The sequence below is a fragment of the Mus caroli genome, chromosome 18 (assembly GCF_900094665.2).
Source record: "Mus caroli chromosome 18, CAROLI_EIJ_v1.1, whole genome shotgun sequence".
NCBI lineage: Eukaryota > Metazoa > Chordata > Mammalia > Rodentia > Muridae > Mus > Mus caroli.
In genome coordinates, this window is record NC_034587.1 from 76,288,241 (window position 1) to 76,303,989 (window position 15,749).

At 50.0% G+C, this 15,749-nt stretch overlaps 1 protein-coding gene across 3 annotated transcripts in view; it reads left to right on the plus strand.

The window, feature by feature from the left end:
- Pard6g (par-6 family cell polarity regulator gamma) overlaps positions 1–15,749 on the plus strand; it is a 71,900-nt gene that overhangs the window by 31,251 nt on the left and 24,900 nt on the right. For all 3 annotated transcript variants that reach the window (XR_003835475.1, XM_021150743.1, XM_029472238.1), the window contains exon 2: positions 1,372–1,594. Coding sequence is in view for 2 of the 3 variants with exons in the window: in XM_021150743.1 (XP_021006402.1) it covers positions 1,372–1,594 (223 nt within the window). In the remaining variant the exon portion in view is untranslated. The remainder of the gene's footprint in view (positions 1–1,371; positions 1,595–15,749) is intronic.

Below are 15,749 nucleotides of genomic sequence, written 5' to 3' on the forward strand. Positions count from 1 at the left end.
TTTTTGTTGATTTTACAGTTTCGTGCCTGTATATGATGCATTCTGATTCTGACTGCTCCTCCCCAACATGTCTCTTACCTCTCCCACACCCGTGTCAGGCTTCTCCCTCCTCCCTGCCAGTCCGCTTCCAAGGTTGGTGACTTTCAGGTTTGTTTTGTGACCCATTTAGTTCAAATCAGGGCCATCTGTGTTAGCGTTTGATTGGAACTGTCCACTGAAGCCTGCTGGGGTCACCATTAGGTCCACAGCTGAAGGCAATGACTCCCCCTCTCCCTGGATCTGTCTATAGCAAATAGTTCAGCAGTGAGGGGTGAGACCCCCAAGCTTCCCCCCTTCATCTTTGTCTGACTGCCGAAGGACCCACTCCAGTGCAGATCCAGGGCACACATCGCCACCACTGTGAATTCATGATCGCGATGGCCGTGCATTGGCCATAGGTAGCACTTCACAGTCCTTTCCCTGTCTTCCAGCAATTCCGTTCCTTCGGTCCGCTTTCCACAGTGCTCTCTCCAGTCTTTAGTACAAATGCCTAGTTTAGGGCTAAGCGCTCATAAGTGACTTATTCTCAACACCGTGTGCAACCGTGATCAACGCCACGAGCTTCTTCATTCACCACGATTCACTGGAAAGGGAGCCTTCTCTGGTGGAGGCTTAGAGTAGCATTTGTGGTTCTAAACATAAATATTTAGAAAGGAGCTTGCTGTGTTGTCCGTTTGGCTAAATAGCAGTGTTCAATTCCTCCTGTGGCCTTTCGTTTCCCCTGCCATGGGGTTTGGACCAGGCTTCAGTACCCAGGGTGGATTCCCACCTACGGTGTGAGCATTAAATCAAAAGCAGTTGGTCACCCCCTAACAGTCACGATTGCACACGTCGTCACCAGCCTTGTGTGGCAGGCTGCTGTCACAGTTTGTAAGGTTCCCAGCAACCTGCACTGCGTCGTTCTCTTGTCTCTTGTGTGTGACTCCTTGCTTCTGTTTACTTGGAGTTACCATAGAAGCCAGAAAACTAATAAGAGGCCATGGTGGGGATGTTTAAAACAAGATAGTAAGCAGTACATGGGTAATTTGATAGTCGATCTGTGAGTGCAAAGGTCTAAGCAGGGAGGGGGAGGAAACATGGGGGGGAGGGGTTGAATCAAAACAAAGGGGATATTTTTTAAAGCCATATGAAAACCTAAAACTTTAAAACAAAAAATTAAAAACACACTTTATATATTTTAAATAGGTTTCAACTTGCTCAGTCACAAGACTGCAGCACGGGGCTACCCATGACCTCATAGGGACTTGGTTACCATGTTGTTCCGTGAGCACACTGTGCCTTCTTCTCACCGTCTCTTCCCCGAATTCACTCCCCTCATCTCTTGCCTTGTAGTTTGGCGCCGAGTTCCGAAGGTTCTCCTTGGACCGCCACAAGCCTGGGAAGTTTGAAGATTTCTACCAGCTGGTGGTGCACACCCACCACATCTCTAACACCGAGGTGACCATCGGCTATGCCGATGTGCACGGGGACCTGCTGCCCATCAACAATGACGACAACTTCTGCAAGGCGGTCTCAAGTGCAAACCCCTTGCTTCGAGTCTTCATCCAGAAGCGAGGTATGGGGAAGCTATGTGCTCTGCGCCATCAATCACTTAAGAAAAAAGAAAAATAGAGCTTTTAACTGTCTGTTGGTATGGGGCTCTGAGATTCAGTTTTCTGGCCTATCATAGTAGTAGACTTTAAAATTAATTTTCAGGACAATACTAATTTGTTTAAAGGTCTTAAAAGTAGCTACACTGCCTTTTTCACCTTAAATAGCATTGACCTCTGCCCTTTAAAGATGTAGGAAGAATAACACAAATACTTTCAGTCTCTTGTGAAGAATAAATAATGCTGATATTTTTGGTATTTTAACTAGAGGCAAGTGAATTCAGTAACAAAGAGGCATTTGTCATCCTAAGAACTAAACTTGAGGGCCCTAGCAAGAATGTACTTTTCACATCTTGGTAAGGCTAGGGGAAATATTAACTTTAAATTATAACTTTGGCTAACTCTAACCTCTAACGTCCTAGCATTATAAGCAAACGCTGTTTTCTCTTGAAACAAGTGACTGACGTGGGTAGGTTGGTGATTGAAGGCGGGTGGGATGGGGCAGGAAGGGCAGCCTTGTCTCCTATGAACTCAGTCTGCCTTCCTCTCAGAAATGCACTTCAGGTTTTTTTTTCTACTCACATCTAAGCTAGGCTGAACCTTGTCATTTAAAAATAGGATGCTAAAGGAAAGAGCTAGCTGCAAGGGAAGCCTAGAAATAGAAAAGGGAACATTTTTATAGTCAGTTTATTAATCAATACCCTTTGCCTGGGGCGGACCTACTTTGAATATTGTGAGCACGGGCTAGGAGAAGGGAGTCTTTCCTTTCTGAGTGGTGGACCACTGTGTGTGTGTGTGCGTGCGTGTGTGTGTGTGTGTGCGTGCACACGCTCGCGCGTGCAGTGTGCTCAGACTGAGGAACCAGTAGAGACCCCCCGTAAAGCCACGCTGCAGAAGACCATGCCTGCCATCAAGGGCTGTGGCACAGGTGTGTGTTCCCAGCATCCTCTGGTATTACCTAGTTTTCTTTCTTGCTCTGCCCTGGGTACCAGCATGGCACTTAGAAGTCTTCTGGCCTTCTCAGTGTGGGTGCATCTGTCATGTGACTTCAGATCTTTCTCTTGGCTCTTCATCAAAAGACCCAGAGCAAGCCGCTGTAATGTGCTGAGTGAGGAAATGGAGAGCCAAGGTGTGGAGCTGGCCGTGGGGCTCAGAACTGTTGGTTAGGCCATCTGTTTCCTGCACCTTAGTGTCACTGTTTGCAGAGTGAGGGTGACATGGCACTACTTAAATTACAGTGAATAGCACGTAGCATGCCAGTGGACAGTCTGTGGCCTGTTGATGTGTGTTATTCCTATTTGTGGTTTGGGGGGATGGGAGGAGACCCTGACCTCGCTTTAGTCCAGTTCTCTGGTACAAAGTCGGAACACGCTGGCGCCTGTATTACAGCAGAACCCGCATATTACTGAGGATGTTGAGAGACGAATAGAGCTGGCCCTCCCTGGTAGTGGTTAGGCGACATCTGGAATCAGGACTCTCATGCTCCCTGCAGCCTCCAGTGCCCCTCTTATCTCTTCTCTGTCCTTTGTGGTAGCCACAGCTGGTCCTGGTGTAAACTCTTGCATCCCACTACTCCTTCCTGGAACTCTGCCCATCACACCACTGGGAAACTCCATCTGTTGACTGGCTTGTGCTTCATCTCCCCCAGACTACAAGGCCCCCAGGGCTGGTTCTTGGCTATGCCACAGGGAGCCCAGCTCAGAGCCTCACTTACGGGGGCAGGCAGAGGGTGAAGACTCTGGAGAGCTGGCTCACATGGGCCTCACAAGCACATGGGCCTTGTTACCCATCATGAAGGAATCTGATGATGTTCTTGTCCTTCCTGGCTGTGGAGTAGGGACTCTGAGGTCCCAGTAGAGGCTATCTTGGGTGAGATATGTCCCTCAGCATGGAGCTGCTGAACCTGGAGTGGGTGGAAACTTGGGGCTAGGTGTTCCAGGTGGGGCAGCATCGGCCTCGCCCACAGTTCAGGAGGCTTCCTCCTTCAGCGTGGGGAGGCCCAGCAGCCTGTCAGTCAGGATTATGTCTTTTTCCTCATTATTCCTCCTCTGCTGTGAGGAGCAGCATGGCACTCACAGGGCTGGCCTTTTCAGAGTGAGCCCGTCTGTCAGAAGACCTCAGGTCCTTCTCATGGGCTCCACCATCCTTTCTGAGGTGGGAAAGTGACATCTGCTTCCTGCATTGCTGTCGGATTCCCATATCTACAAACTCTTGGCCGGGCGGGCCCGTGTGTACAGTCCTGGGTCCTCATCACAACTCTGGGTCACTCAGAGCTCTCCTCTCACCCTCCTGTGGAGTTCCTACTGGAGTAACTGTACGTGTGTGTGTGGGGGGGGTCGGTATCTGTACATCTGTAGACAGCTGGACACCTCTGTCTACAGGACAGACTTGTGGGCCCATAACTGTGAAGATCAAGTGTCCATTGGTCTGGAGATGCCAGTTCTTATCGTGGCCTCCTCATGGTGCCACCACAGCCCTGGCCAGTGAGGCCCAGGTCACTTCCCATAGTGTGTGTGTGTGTGTGTCTGTGTGTGTGTGTTTATGTGTGTGTGTGTGTTTATGTGTGTGTGTGCATGTGTGCACACATTCCTGTGCACTTCTGGTTGACGCATGGGAGTGCCCATGGAGGCTATAAGAGGGTGTGAGATCCCCTGATGCTGCACTTACAGCCATTTGTGAGCAGTGCAGTGTGGCTTCTGGGAATCAAACTCAAATCCTCCACAAGGGCAGTAGATGCTCTAAAATGGGAACCACCATTCCAGCCCTGACTGACACAAGAAACGATATTACCACCTTCATAAATGTATGAAGGTCCCAGCTGTGCTCAGAACATTCAGTCTGCCTCTTACAATAGTTCCTTCCCTCAAGATACACAAGGACATAATGATAAAATGAAAAATGGGTGTCCCTTTTAACTAAAACTGCCAGCAGAGCCTGGGGTGAGAGTGGGGGGTAAATATCCACAGTTGCACACAGTACCGTTCACAACAGCCCAAGCATGACCAAAACCCAAGAATCCACCTGCCAGTGACCAGAAGACCAAGTGGGCGTGACCACTCAAGGGAATGCGACCCTGCTGAGCGCTGCCTCTTTGCTGTGGCTATCTATCACAAACGGTGTGCTGAAGGAACTAAGCTGGGACCCAGGCCAGATGTCATGATCTGGATATTGAAGGGATCTGTAGTTGAGCACATAGTTTGCTAATATTTACTTTTGACCCTAAGTCAATGCTTAGAGCAGTTTTCTGGTCCCCAGAGAACATGCACTCGATGTATACGTTCCTGGCTCGAGGACGCACAGCAAAGTCCCTCGCACTGTCCTCGTTCCTGCCAGCATCTGTCTCTCACACCCTCTGTCCAGTGCACCATTGTCATTTTGGTCTTGCTTTCTTTCTGTCAGTGATTTCACTCTGTGCAGTGGCCTGGAGCCTGAGTGCCATCAAATGCTCTCAGCTCAGGCAGTGCTGGCCTGCCTCGTGGAGGTGTTGTGTCACAGAAGTGTCGTTCAGGCCCACCCGCCACCAGGTCGGTCACAGAAGCAAGGCGATTTGCCAATTGGCTGTTGAAAGCATCATGACTGGAGCCTCGTGATACTCCAGTCTAGCTTTCTCCAGGGATCATGGCTCTGACTTTACTAACTCCTGTTGCTCTTAGAGACCTTCCAGAAAGAAAGCCCTGAGGAATGAGAGTTGGGTGTGAAAAGTCCAGCAGGAGCAAGTTCATAGAGACAGGACAGCCAGTCAGGCTAGAAAGACACTGCAGGCAGTGAAGTGCCGGCTATGCAAGCGGAAGCTCTTGAGTTCTGACTTCTGGCACCTGTGAAAAAGATCAGGTCTGGCAATGTGCCGGCGACACCCCACGGGTGGGGTTGCCCTAGGTTTCTGCTGCTGTGATAAAACAATCTGACCAAGAGCAACGTGGGGAGGCCTTTCAGCACAGGGCTCCACAGCACAGTCCATCACTGAGGGAATTCAGGACAGGAGCCCAAGCGAGGCAGGGCCTGGGAGGAGCTGATGCAGAGATTACAGGAGGATGCTGCTTCCTGGCTTGCTCCTCATGGCTTGCCCAGTTTGCTTTATTATACACCCCACAGACATCTGGCCAGCAATGACACCTTTCACCGTGGGCTGGCCCCTCCACATCAACCACTACTTAGGAAAATGCACCACAGGCCTGCCTACAAGCCAGTCTGGTGCGGACATTTCCTCGCTGAGGTTTCCCTATCCCAAACCACTCCAGTTTGCCAGTTTAACCAAACAAACCAAACATCTAGCCAACACGAGGGGGATTCCCGAAGGCAGCTTCAGTCTCACCAACTAGCCACCCTAGCCTAGCTCAGTCAGTGCGCTTTGGGTTCCGTGAGAGGCCTGGTTTTGAAGCATAAAGGTAGAGAGTGATCAAGGACAGAGTGATACAGTGTCAGCCTCTGGCCTGAGCGTAATAAATGTGCGTGTGCACCAGCACACACACACACACACACACACACACACACACTAACCAGCTCATAAGCCACATGTGCACATCACAGAATTGGATATCTCTATGAATATGAAAGTGTGCACTTTATAAGTCAATCTCACGCACTGGAGCACAGCAAAGCTGGGCACCAGGGTTACCTGCTGACAGGAGTCACAAATAGTCACAAAGTGCCCTTCTGCTCTAAGATACAGCCTTCAGCAAGGCTCCCAGGATTTCCCCCAGCCTTTATTTCCAGAATTCATCATCCTTACTGTGTGTGAATACTTTGACTTTTTTTTCCCAAGGGGTGGCATCATGGAGATATCAGAAATTCTCATCTTTAAACGTGGGTCGTCCTGCCCAGAATATGATTTTTTAATTAACATATTTGTTTGGAAGTTTTTTTTTTTTTAATTACCTCTTTCCCTGATGGTCAGAAACTTCCTGGGTGTTTCTCCAGGTGTGTACTGGGCCCATCTGTGACCCACGCCCCAGATATGAGCTGTGTCTGTGTGTGAGCCATGCTTCAGGTTTAAGCCATGTCTACTGTCAGCTATACCCTGGTATGATCAGGGTCCAGGTAGGAGTGGGTCCCAAGTGTGAGCCTGACCTGGAAGAATATTTGACATTCTTCTGAGAAAGTACTCTCAAGTATTGCTACGGTAGTGCTTATGGTTCATACAGATCCAGGGTCCCCACTTATAGAAAAGGCTACATCTGGGGCTCAGACAATCAGCCAGAAACCTCCTGCCTTTTGTCTGACTGGGTCCTGGTCAGGGGATGTTGTCTTTAAGACTTTCTGCCCATGGAAGCTTGGGAAGGGCGTAAGGCAGGACTTTGGCTTCAGTCTCACCAATTTCTTTCAGACTTCTTTCTTTGAAGCTTGTTGGCTTCGGCCACCATCTTTCCAGGGCAGCTCTTAGAAACCCTGGGTCTTCCCCTTTGGTAAATAACAGCTTTCACTCTGTTCTTCACATTAATGTTCTGTCTGTGTGAGCGAAGAACGAAGAACGCAGCAGGCCCAGAACAGGCCAGCAATCAGAATGTATGGCTTGCATGCCGAGGTTGGAACCCCTCGTGAGTTCCAGCTGCTCATTTTGCTCTTCGCCCCTCTTTCCCTCCTACCCTCCCTAGTGGGTGCAGGAACACTTGGGAGCCGCTGGTAGTGAGAGAACAGAGGGGAGACCAGGAGGGATAAAATCTCTGTGTCTCCTCCTATTTTTAGCAGAATAAACAGGAAGTACAAACACTAACACTATTACACTCCTTCATCAAGTAAGTCCTTCAAACACCAGTGACACCCATGATCTTGTCGATCTCCAGGCCCTGCCCAGGGCAAGGTGGGCTTCTGCAGGGGTGGGGCAGGGGTTCCTAACCTAAACTTGTATGTTGCACCTAAGCATGTGGTTCTTAGCTCTTCTGGGCATTTTGGGTTCTGAGAATGAACAAAGCAAGCACAATTAATTGCAGATGCTTAGAAGTATCAGACACTGTGTGAGGTTACACTTGTTTGTATTTCATTTAACTGAGTTGTATTTTGTTTCTAAGTATAAAGCCTAAGTGCTCACAGTGTTTCTCCCGGATTCTTAGGGTTGGTTCTTGGTAGGAGTTTCCAAGGAACCCTAGGAGAGCAGCCAGCGCTCCCTGCCTTACTCTCTCCTCAGAGGCTGCCTAGTGCTGCTTCTGAGGTACACTCTGCTGCTCTGACTCCGCTGTGTCGTCCTGCCCTGCCCTGCCCTGCCCTGGTGTGTACAGGGATAGGCGTGGGGCTTGCTTTCAGCTCTCTGCTGGACATCGGACTGCCGTGGTTCCCAGAAACCTGCTTGTTTGGGAACCTTTTTCTGTTTTTTGTTTTTTTGTGATTTTGTTTTGTGTTTTGTTTTGTTTTGTTTTGTTCTGTTTTGCTTTTTTTTTAAAGGCCAAGAAGGCCTCGCTACACTACCGTGGGAACACGGAGAAGACAACAGGCCTGCAGCCCTGGCTCAGAGTGGGCGTGGGGAGAATGTGCTGAGGCAGCTTGTGAAAAGCCACACACCAGAGGCACCCACCACCCAGAGGAACGTGGCTGTCTGGTCTGCCTTGTGTCCTTGTGTCCTTCCTAGCTAGCTTGTCTCTGATTAGCATACTCTCCAGCAGCCCCAGCAGGGGCCTGAAGTGCAAATGGTTTTCACACCTGCGGAACTAGCTAATGCTTTTTTTTCTTCCTGGTCTTAGCTTCTCTCACACAGTCAGCCCTGGTGTGTTTATAATTTGGCTTTCTAAGTGTAGTTATGTCAAAAACACACCCGACTGTGAAATGCTTTATAAAATGTTGTTTTAAGACTTTTCTGTCTATGACGTATTTGTGTACAGAAGCTTGGGCAACATAGAACATTTAGAACGACATAGAACCCTGACCCAAGACAACATTTAGCATTTGGCAAAACTTTCGAGACCTCAGATGTGCTGTCAATAAACAGACCATTGTACACATGGCATGGCGATGTATTTTTGTCTTTTTGCAGCTGTGGGTAGATGCACATCACCCCACTATGATGATCGTAAATGCCACCCACACCTTCGTGGCTAATTTTCCCAGTCTTTCTTCATTTTGAGCTATGTGGAGCAATTTCATAGAGTTGTCAGTTTCTCTCTTGGGATAAACAAAGTCTTGCTGGGTTCAATTAGATTAGCAAAGGTGTATAATTCCATGTTCCTGCCCTCAGTAGGATTTCAACATTATATCTGAAGCGTCTTTGAACATAGTTATGCCCTATGGAAACGTGGTCATTAAAATTTTTCTTCTTATGATTCTGGCAGGAAGGCCAGAATGACAGGGGCTACACAGATGGTGGCTGTCCCTGGCTGCTACACGCCCTGGGATCCTGCCCCCCCCCCCGGCACCCGGTGTTGGTTTCCACGGATGCTCCTCTTGGCTGCCTCACCTTTGTCCATCTGTAGAGTCTGACCTCCTGTCACATGTCATCTGGCAGTGTGGATGCCGGTCACGTGAGCAGCTCACACAATGGCGTAATTAGTTTACTGTCACTTGACTAGTGTATTGGAAAGCTGTAAATGTCATCTTGTTTCATTTCTTTGGCATCAGAATTGCTTACTGGGTGGCAGTTAATAAATTTATATATAAATTTAGGCTGATGATACCCTGGAGCCAAGGTGATGTGATTTTCAGCACAAAAATAATCATGTAATAGATGATCTAAGAGGGCTGTCCCTGTTACTTCCAGAGTAAGTTAGGGTCCTGTCATGGGACCTACTAGCTATTTTAGATGTAAGGAATTCTTCTGACAGCTGCAGTTGGCTGCTGGGTAAACCTGCACTCTGTCCACACCACTGAGAGGCTGCTTGGTGACTCTAATACTGCCAATGGGATCTTATCTCATGGTAACTTATCTCAGATGTGCAAAGCAGAGTGTTTAACCCCTTCTCCAAAGGCTTGCTAGTCTCTCCTAGGTTCTGTGGTGAGCACATCGGCTCTCTCAGCCTAGGTGTCTGCTGATGGGGGCCACATGCTAAATTACAATGGGCAGTGTGAGCCCAGTCATTGTGGGCATCATGGAGAAAATCAAGCGTGTTGTCATGCATCTCTGGGGACTGCCTGCAGAACGGATGGTTGAGGGAGGCCTCCTGAGAGGCCAGCAGAGGCTGCTTACACTGAGGTGGCCAGCAGAGGCGGTCAGTAGGCAGGAGCAGGCCTACATGATGACAGTGGACCTCCCCTCAGCACATGCAGGCTATGTTATCCAAAGGTGTCCAGCGGGGGCTCCACAGCTAACCATGTAGTCTGACAGTACAAGGGGTCCCCAAGTAGACCTGCCATGGACCCCACTCTGAAAGGCAAGTGGCCATGCCTCCTTGTGATCTGAAAGACCAGCTGGTGAGCTTTGGCCGCCCAGAGTAAGTAGAAATCCAGCTGTCTCCCTCCTCTCTCAGCAGGCCTTTGCTCAGCCAGGGTGACAGAGATTTCTAGGTCCTTGCTGCAACAGTGACTGCTTGGGGTCATTTGCTTCAGCACAGAGATTTTGGAAATGTGATCTTGTTTTGTCCCCTTCGACCCAGATGTTGGCTCCTAAGTTTCCAGCTCAAACTTTAGCCGTAAAATCTAGAACCCTCCGCAAAAAAAAAGTTCCGGTGTGCAGTCCACCATCAGCACCACAACAGGGCTGCCACTCCCTGCTCGGGGGTTTATTTCCCGCCAGCAGCAGCACTCTGGCAGACTTGTCATGCACTCCAGATTAACACCCAGCACTCTGAGGGTTGGTTCAGTCAGCTCCTCAGTTACTGGGCGTCAGACCCTTGCTTTGTGCTCAGAATCCCACTGCCTCCTTGGGATGCAAGGTTAGGTCAGGGCTCCTGTCCTTGAGTGGCCCACTGCACTTTCTCCAGATGACTGGTGCTGTGCTCAGAATGGGCAGGGCATGCTGGGAAGGAATGCTGGGCAAAAAGGGGTTAAGCATCAGACCAGCCCAGGAGGCTTTGTGAGGAAGGAGCCAGAGCCCACATCATTGGAAAAGGACTGTGGCGTGAGAACAGGAGCATATCTGGGACAGGCACAAAGTCATGTAGGATGTCAGCGAAAGAAAGGGGAGAAGGTCGACTGAGAGGTGCCAGCAGAAGTTTGCACTGGGAAGACATGGTAGGAGTGTTAGGAGCTGCAGTCTCTGTGAGTGCCTACAGACAGTAGGTGCTCACTGAGGCCTGCAGACAGTAGGTGCTCACTGAGGTCTGCAGACAGTAGGTGCTCACTAGGGCCTGCAAATAGTAGGTGCTCACTAAGACCATTAGATAGTAGACGCTCACTAAGGCCTGCAGATTATAGGTGCTCACTAGGGCCTGCAGACAGTAGGTGCTCACTGAGGCCTGTAAATAGTAAGTGCCCACTGAGACCTGTAGACAGTAGGTGCTCACTGTGACCTGTAGACAGTAGGTGTTCATCGAGGCCTGTAGACAGTAGGTGCTCACTGAGGCCTGCAGATAGTAGGTACTCACTGAGGCCTGCAGACAGTAGGTGCTCACTGAGGCCTGCAGACAGTAGGTGCTCACTGAGGCCTGCAGACAGTAGGTGCTCACTGAGGCCTGCAGACAGTAGGTGCTCACTGAGGAGCCGACCATGGGTTAGGGAGCTCTGAGGAGAAGCTCATCGTCACAGGAGGCTTCAGAGAAGGCAGAATGTGAGGCCCCCACAACAGGTCAACTGGAGCTCCGAGCAGTTCTCCAGGGAGCCTTGGCATTCGAATTGCCTTGAACTGGGACATCTGTGGCACGTTCCCAGTGACTACCTGAAGTTGGGGAACACAGTTCTCCCTGTCTGCCTGAGGCTCCTTTTATTATGCGCCCATGTGCAGCTGCTGGGCTACTAAGCTCAGGAACGGTTTACACACCAAGTTCCTGGTAATTCTGAATCCAAAGCCAAAAGTTGCTGGGCTGAGACACATAGGTGCTGGCTCGAGTCAGTCCCTAGGGGAAGACATGGCCCCTGGTTCCATGTTGTATCCCAGTCTATTCAAAAGGCTTACAGTGTCAGAAGATACCTTATTCAGATAGCAGTCGTGAAGTGTGTCGGTCAGTGGAGGTGCAGCCCGGCCCCATGTACAGTTCATCCCGCAGTCTGGCCGGCTTGGAACTCACCACAGAGAAGGAGAGAGAGCTTACGAAGGCATCTGGAGCAGGGAACTGCCTCAGGTCATGGTTTCCTGTGCCCTGCTTGAAACCACCCAAGTGGTACCTTTACAGCCTCTGGTGCTAAGGTGTTAGCTTGCCTTTTCCCAATTCCTCTGTGTCCATTCCAGACTCCAGCCTGTCTTCTAGCATCATGGACGGGTTTCCCGCACTCCTGCTTGGCTGTGCTCCCCAGTTAAGCCGATTGGTCCATCTCATGTCTCTTCTTTCTCCTCCGTTCCCACGGCTTATACATAACAGCAGTAGCACCGCTCAGTGGTCTCCCACGACTCACTGAGCACATCCTAGTTACGCTGTCACTCTGAGCTTCCGTAGGGCCCTCAGGATACCCCCACCTCAGTTTCTCTGTCCCATCCATGTTATTCCCAACTCACTCTTCCAAAATGCTGCCACCTCCCAGAATCCCCCTCTATAAGAATGTTAACCTCAGGATGCCTCAGACCTTATTCCCCATATGTGGCATTATGTAACCTGGGTTTGCCTCAGCTCTCAGCCCCAGGAGTCTTGGGGTGTAGCCTGTGGCCCAACTTCCCCATGACTCAGCACATAGGGGAGTCTGAGCTGTCACCTGAGAGCACACAGAGCCCTTATTTCTGTGCATTATGGCAAGGAGGTCATTGCTTCCCCCCGTTCGGAGTCCAGAGATTTCCACAGAAATTTCCACCATGAACTCTCTTTTTCCAAAAACTCTGGGGACAGTTGGTTTCCTCTTACACAGCACTTTTCCCTTCCTGTTTTGTCTTTATCTCTAGCTCCCGCCTCCCCTGTGGGAACGTGGGTCAGCACAGGGGTCACCACCTGTGTGCGAGGGCTCCTCCTCCAGCCGAGCTGCTACTGTGGTTCGCACAGGCAGGCAGAAGGCTGGAGTGAGGACGCCCATTGAGCTCAGAGCTGCTTACTTTGGGATTGTTTTTATGGGGCTCACCCTGGGTAGACTTTGTGACATTATGAAGGATAGTAGTGACACTAACATACTGATCCGCTTTTTATAAAATTTGTGGTGTGGATTTCTCATCTTAGCCATCTGTAGATACATGTTTCAGTGGCAGTCCACGCGTCCACACTGTTAGGTGAGCATCACCACCATCCACCTCAGAACTTTCCAGTCTTTGGTACCTCAAGGTACAGATTACTATAAAACAGCAAAGAAGAGCTTTTTCTAATTGATATCTGTCTGTTGCCTTGTTGGATATTCCAGATCAAAGGCAAGGAATTACATTTTTTTGTTTGTTTGTTTCAAAAAAGCAAATCTCTTGAGAACTAGCTGTCTCATGCTAAAATACGTTCCTCAAGACCTCAGGCCCTTGCCCGCTGGCTGTGGCCACTTGCCCACTGTCTCATCCCTGCCTCCTATGCACAGACACCCCTTGGCAAAGACATAGGAAATATGGCACTAAGCAACTCTGTGATGTGACTAGGGTTCACAGTGTGCACACTGGGGCCAGGAAGGTGTTTCCCAGCTCATGCAGAGCACTAGACCCTCTGATCATCATCTCCCTGTTCCTCTCTGAACCAGAAAAACATCCTTTCTAGTAGGAAATGAGTTCTGGAGATCCAGTGTCCCACACTGACTTTGCTGGGAGCAGGGTCCAGAACTCCCAGCTCTAACATTCCTGCTCCAGAAAGATCTGTAGACTCCAACCATCCCTCTGCATTATTCTCCTCCCTCCCGGAGTGAGGGGAAGACCACAGCCAGATCCCAGGTCAAGGGATCAGATATGCCCTGTATACAGGTTTGTGGGTTCTTGTAGCTGGGACTGGGACCCTGCCAGATGACTTCAATGGGGAGGGCAGGCTCAGAGACCACCCAGGAAAATACCCTTAGTTGTGGGGATGGTTTGAGGATCCCCCTGTGTCACGTGGACCCTCTGTAAGGCGCACTGCATCAACTGTCATAAACTCTACATCTGCCAGGATCCTCCCCCCGCCCCAGTACTAGGGATAGAACTCAAGTTGTGCCTGCAAGGGTTGTTCCTCCACTGAGCCAAATCCCCAGCTGTCGGGGTTACTAATGAGTCCTTAAAGATCAGATGGAAGCATGTATGTGGTCACACTGACTTTGCATAAAAAGATGTGAAGGCACAATATGCTTTGGGTGTTCAGGGTAACTCCTGGCACAGATGTAGACACAGATGACAATGTCTAGGCTCAAGGCTTAGACGGTCGGGATGTACAGGCTGGAAAACAAATCAGAACTTGAAGCAATTCTCCCTGATGGTAGCTGCCACTGCAAACGCTTCTTGATGTCTACTGTCTGTCTGTACCTGTGCACACCCGTCCTTAAGACCACATATAAGCACTGGACTCCTGCTAGTCAGAATCATAACATAGGGAGATTTCCAGGTTAAAGGTTATCTAAGCCAGCATCCTTGTTTCCGGGAATACGCTGAGACCTAAAGAGGGTTCTTGAATAGCCTGTCCCCATGCAAATGTGTTCATACTGTACACTGGCATTTGTAGATTTGGCTTTCTCACAGAGCAGAGTCTAAATGCTTTAATATCTTTAGAGCCTATTACTCGAGCACAGAATCGTAGGGCTCTTGTGCCAGAGCTACCCACACCCTCATCCTTTGGCAGGATTCCGTGTTTGTGTCGCCTCGGGAACTCACATGGGGGCTGCTGTCCATGAGCCATACATAGTAAGGGACTGGGTCTTTTGAGCAACGGTTTGTTCTCATCTCTTCCCAGCTGGACAGGGTTTTCTTGTGTCAGCAAAGCTCAAAGAACCATGTTCAAGGGAGGGAAAACACAGGAAGTGCCATTGTGGACAGCAGGTCCACGTGCTCAACAGAGCCGCCTCTTGGACCGTGCTAAGGCAAGGGAAGAGACAGCATGGACAGGGGTCTTAGTCCACAGCCCACTTGCAGGGATGTGTGCAGCACCAGCACTGGGCAAGAGAGCCATTCTGCCACACAGGCCAGTGCAGCACAAGGAAGTCAGAGATTTGTCACTCCTCTCCATCCTCTGGGCTTGCCAAGGGAATCTTAGAATACGACCTTGTTTCCTGCTTCAAGGCATGGCTCACACTATAAGGTGCTTAGTAGTCCCATGCCTACCCAGACAATGCCTCCCTCAGACCAGTTTCTCGCCCACATACTGTGTGGCTGTTTTGCTGTATAAGACAGGAGGAGTAAAAGCCTCAGGACACATGGGAGACCCATAGGTGGAGGTACTGTAGAAGTCCTATCTCGTGGACTGCAGTGGGCATGCAGTTACTGACTGTGTTGTAGGCACGAGTGAGAAGGGGATGGTAATGAACTCTGCCTCTCATGGTACAGCCAGGATCTAGGGGAGTACCAAGGGCTTGCCTCTGTGGTTCCAGGACCCCGCCCCCTGCAGGCTTCACACGCACTACCAGCAATGCCAGCCTCCCGTACATTCTCCTTGAGTGTAAGGCTTCCCCACTTACGGTCTTTCTAAGAAGTGGAACTGCTCCTTTTACAGAGGACAAAACTGAGTTCCAGACAAGACATGAGACTTCCTAGAGCCACACGGCATCCGCTGATGAGCCAGGATTGTTCCTGAGCCTTCAGAGTCTTCATCGTTCCCCACATGCCCTCGATGCTGGACTTACAAACTATGGACTATAGACGTGTCCAAATGAGGCCTGCTAGCTGGAATTTCACTGGGCCAAATGTCTGTGGGTTGTACAGTGTCCTTTGGTGACAGTCTACACAAGAGACAGGCATACGGTTATGCCCAGCCCTGCTGCAGCTTGCCCCTCACTGGAGGCTGCCACTCAGGACCCTTTTCCTCATGGATTCCTAACCCTGGGTCTGAATTGTCATCCTGCACTGAAGCCCTCCTGGAACATCAGGAAGAAGGCTCACTCAGGAATTAAAGCCCAGGGTCTTTACAATATTAAGTGGGAAGCACAAGGTACGCTATCCTAACAACAGAAGGAGAGACCTGGGTCTACATCCACCCCAGCTCTCACTTGTATAAACTCTGTAACAGCCCATCATCCAGGAAAAAAATCCCCGCCTGG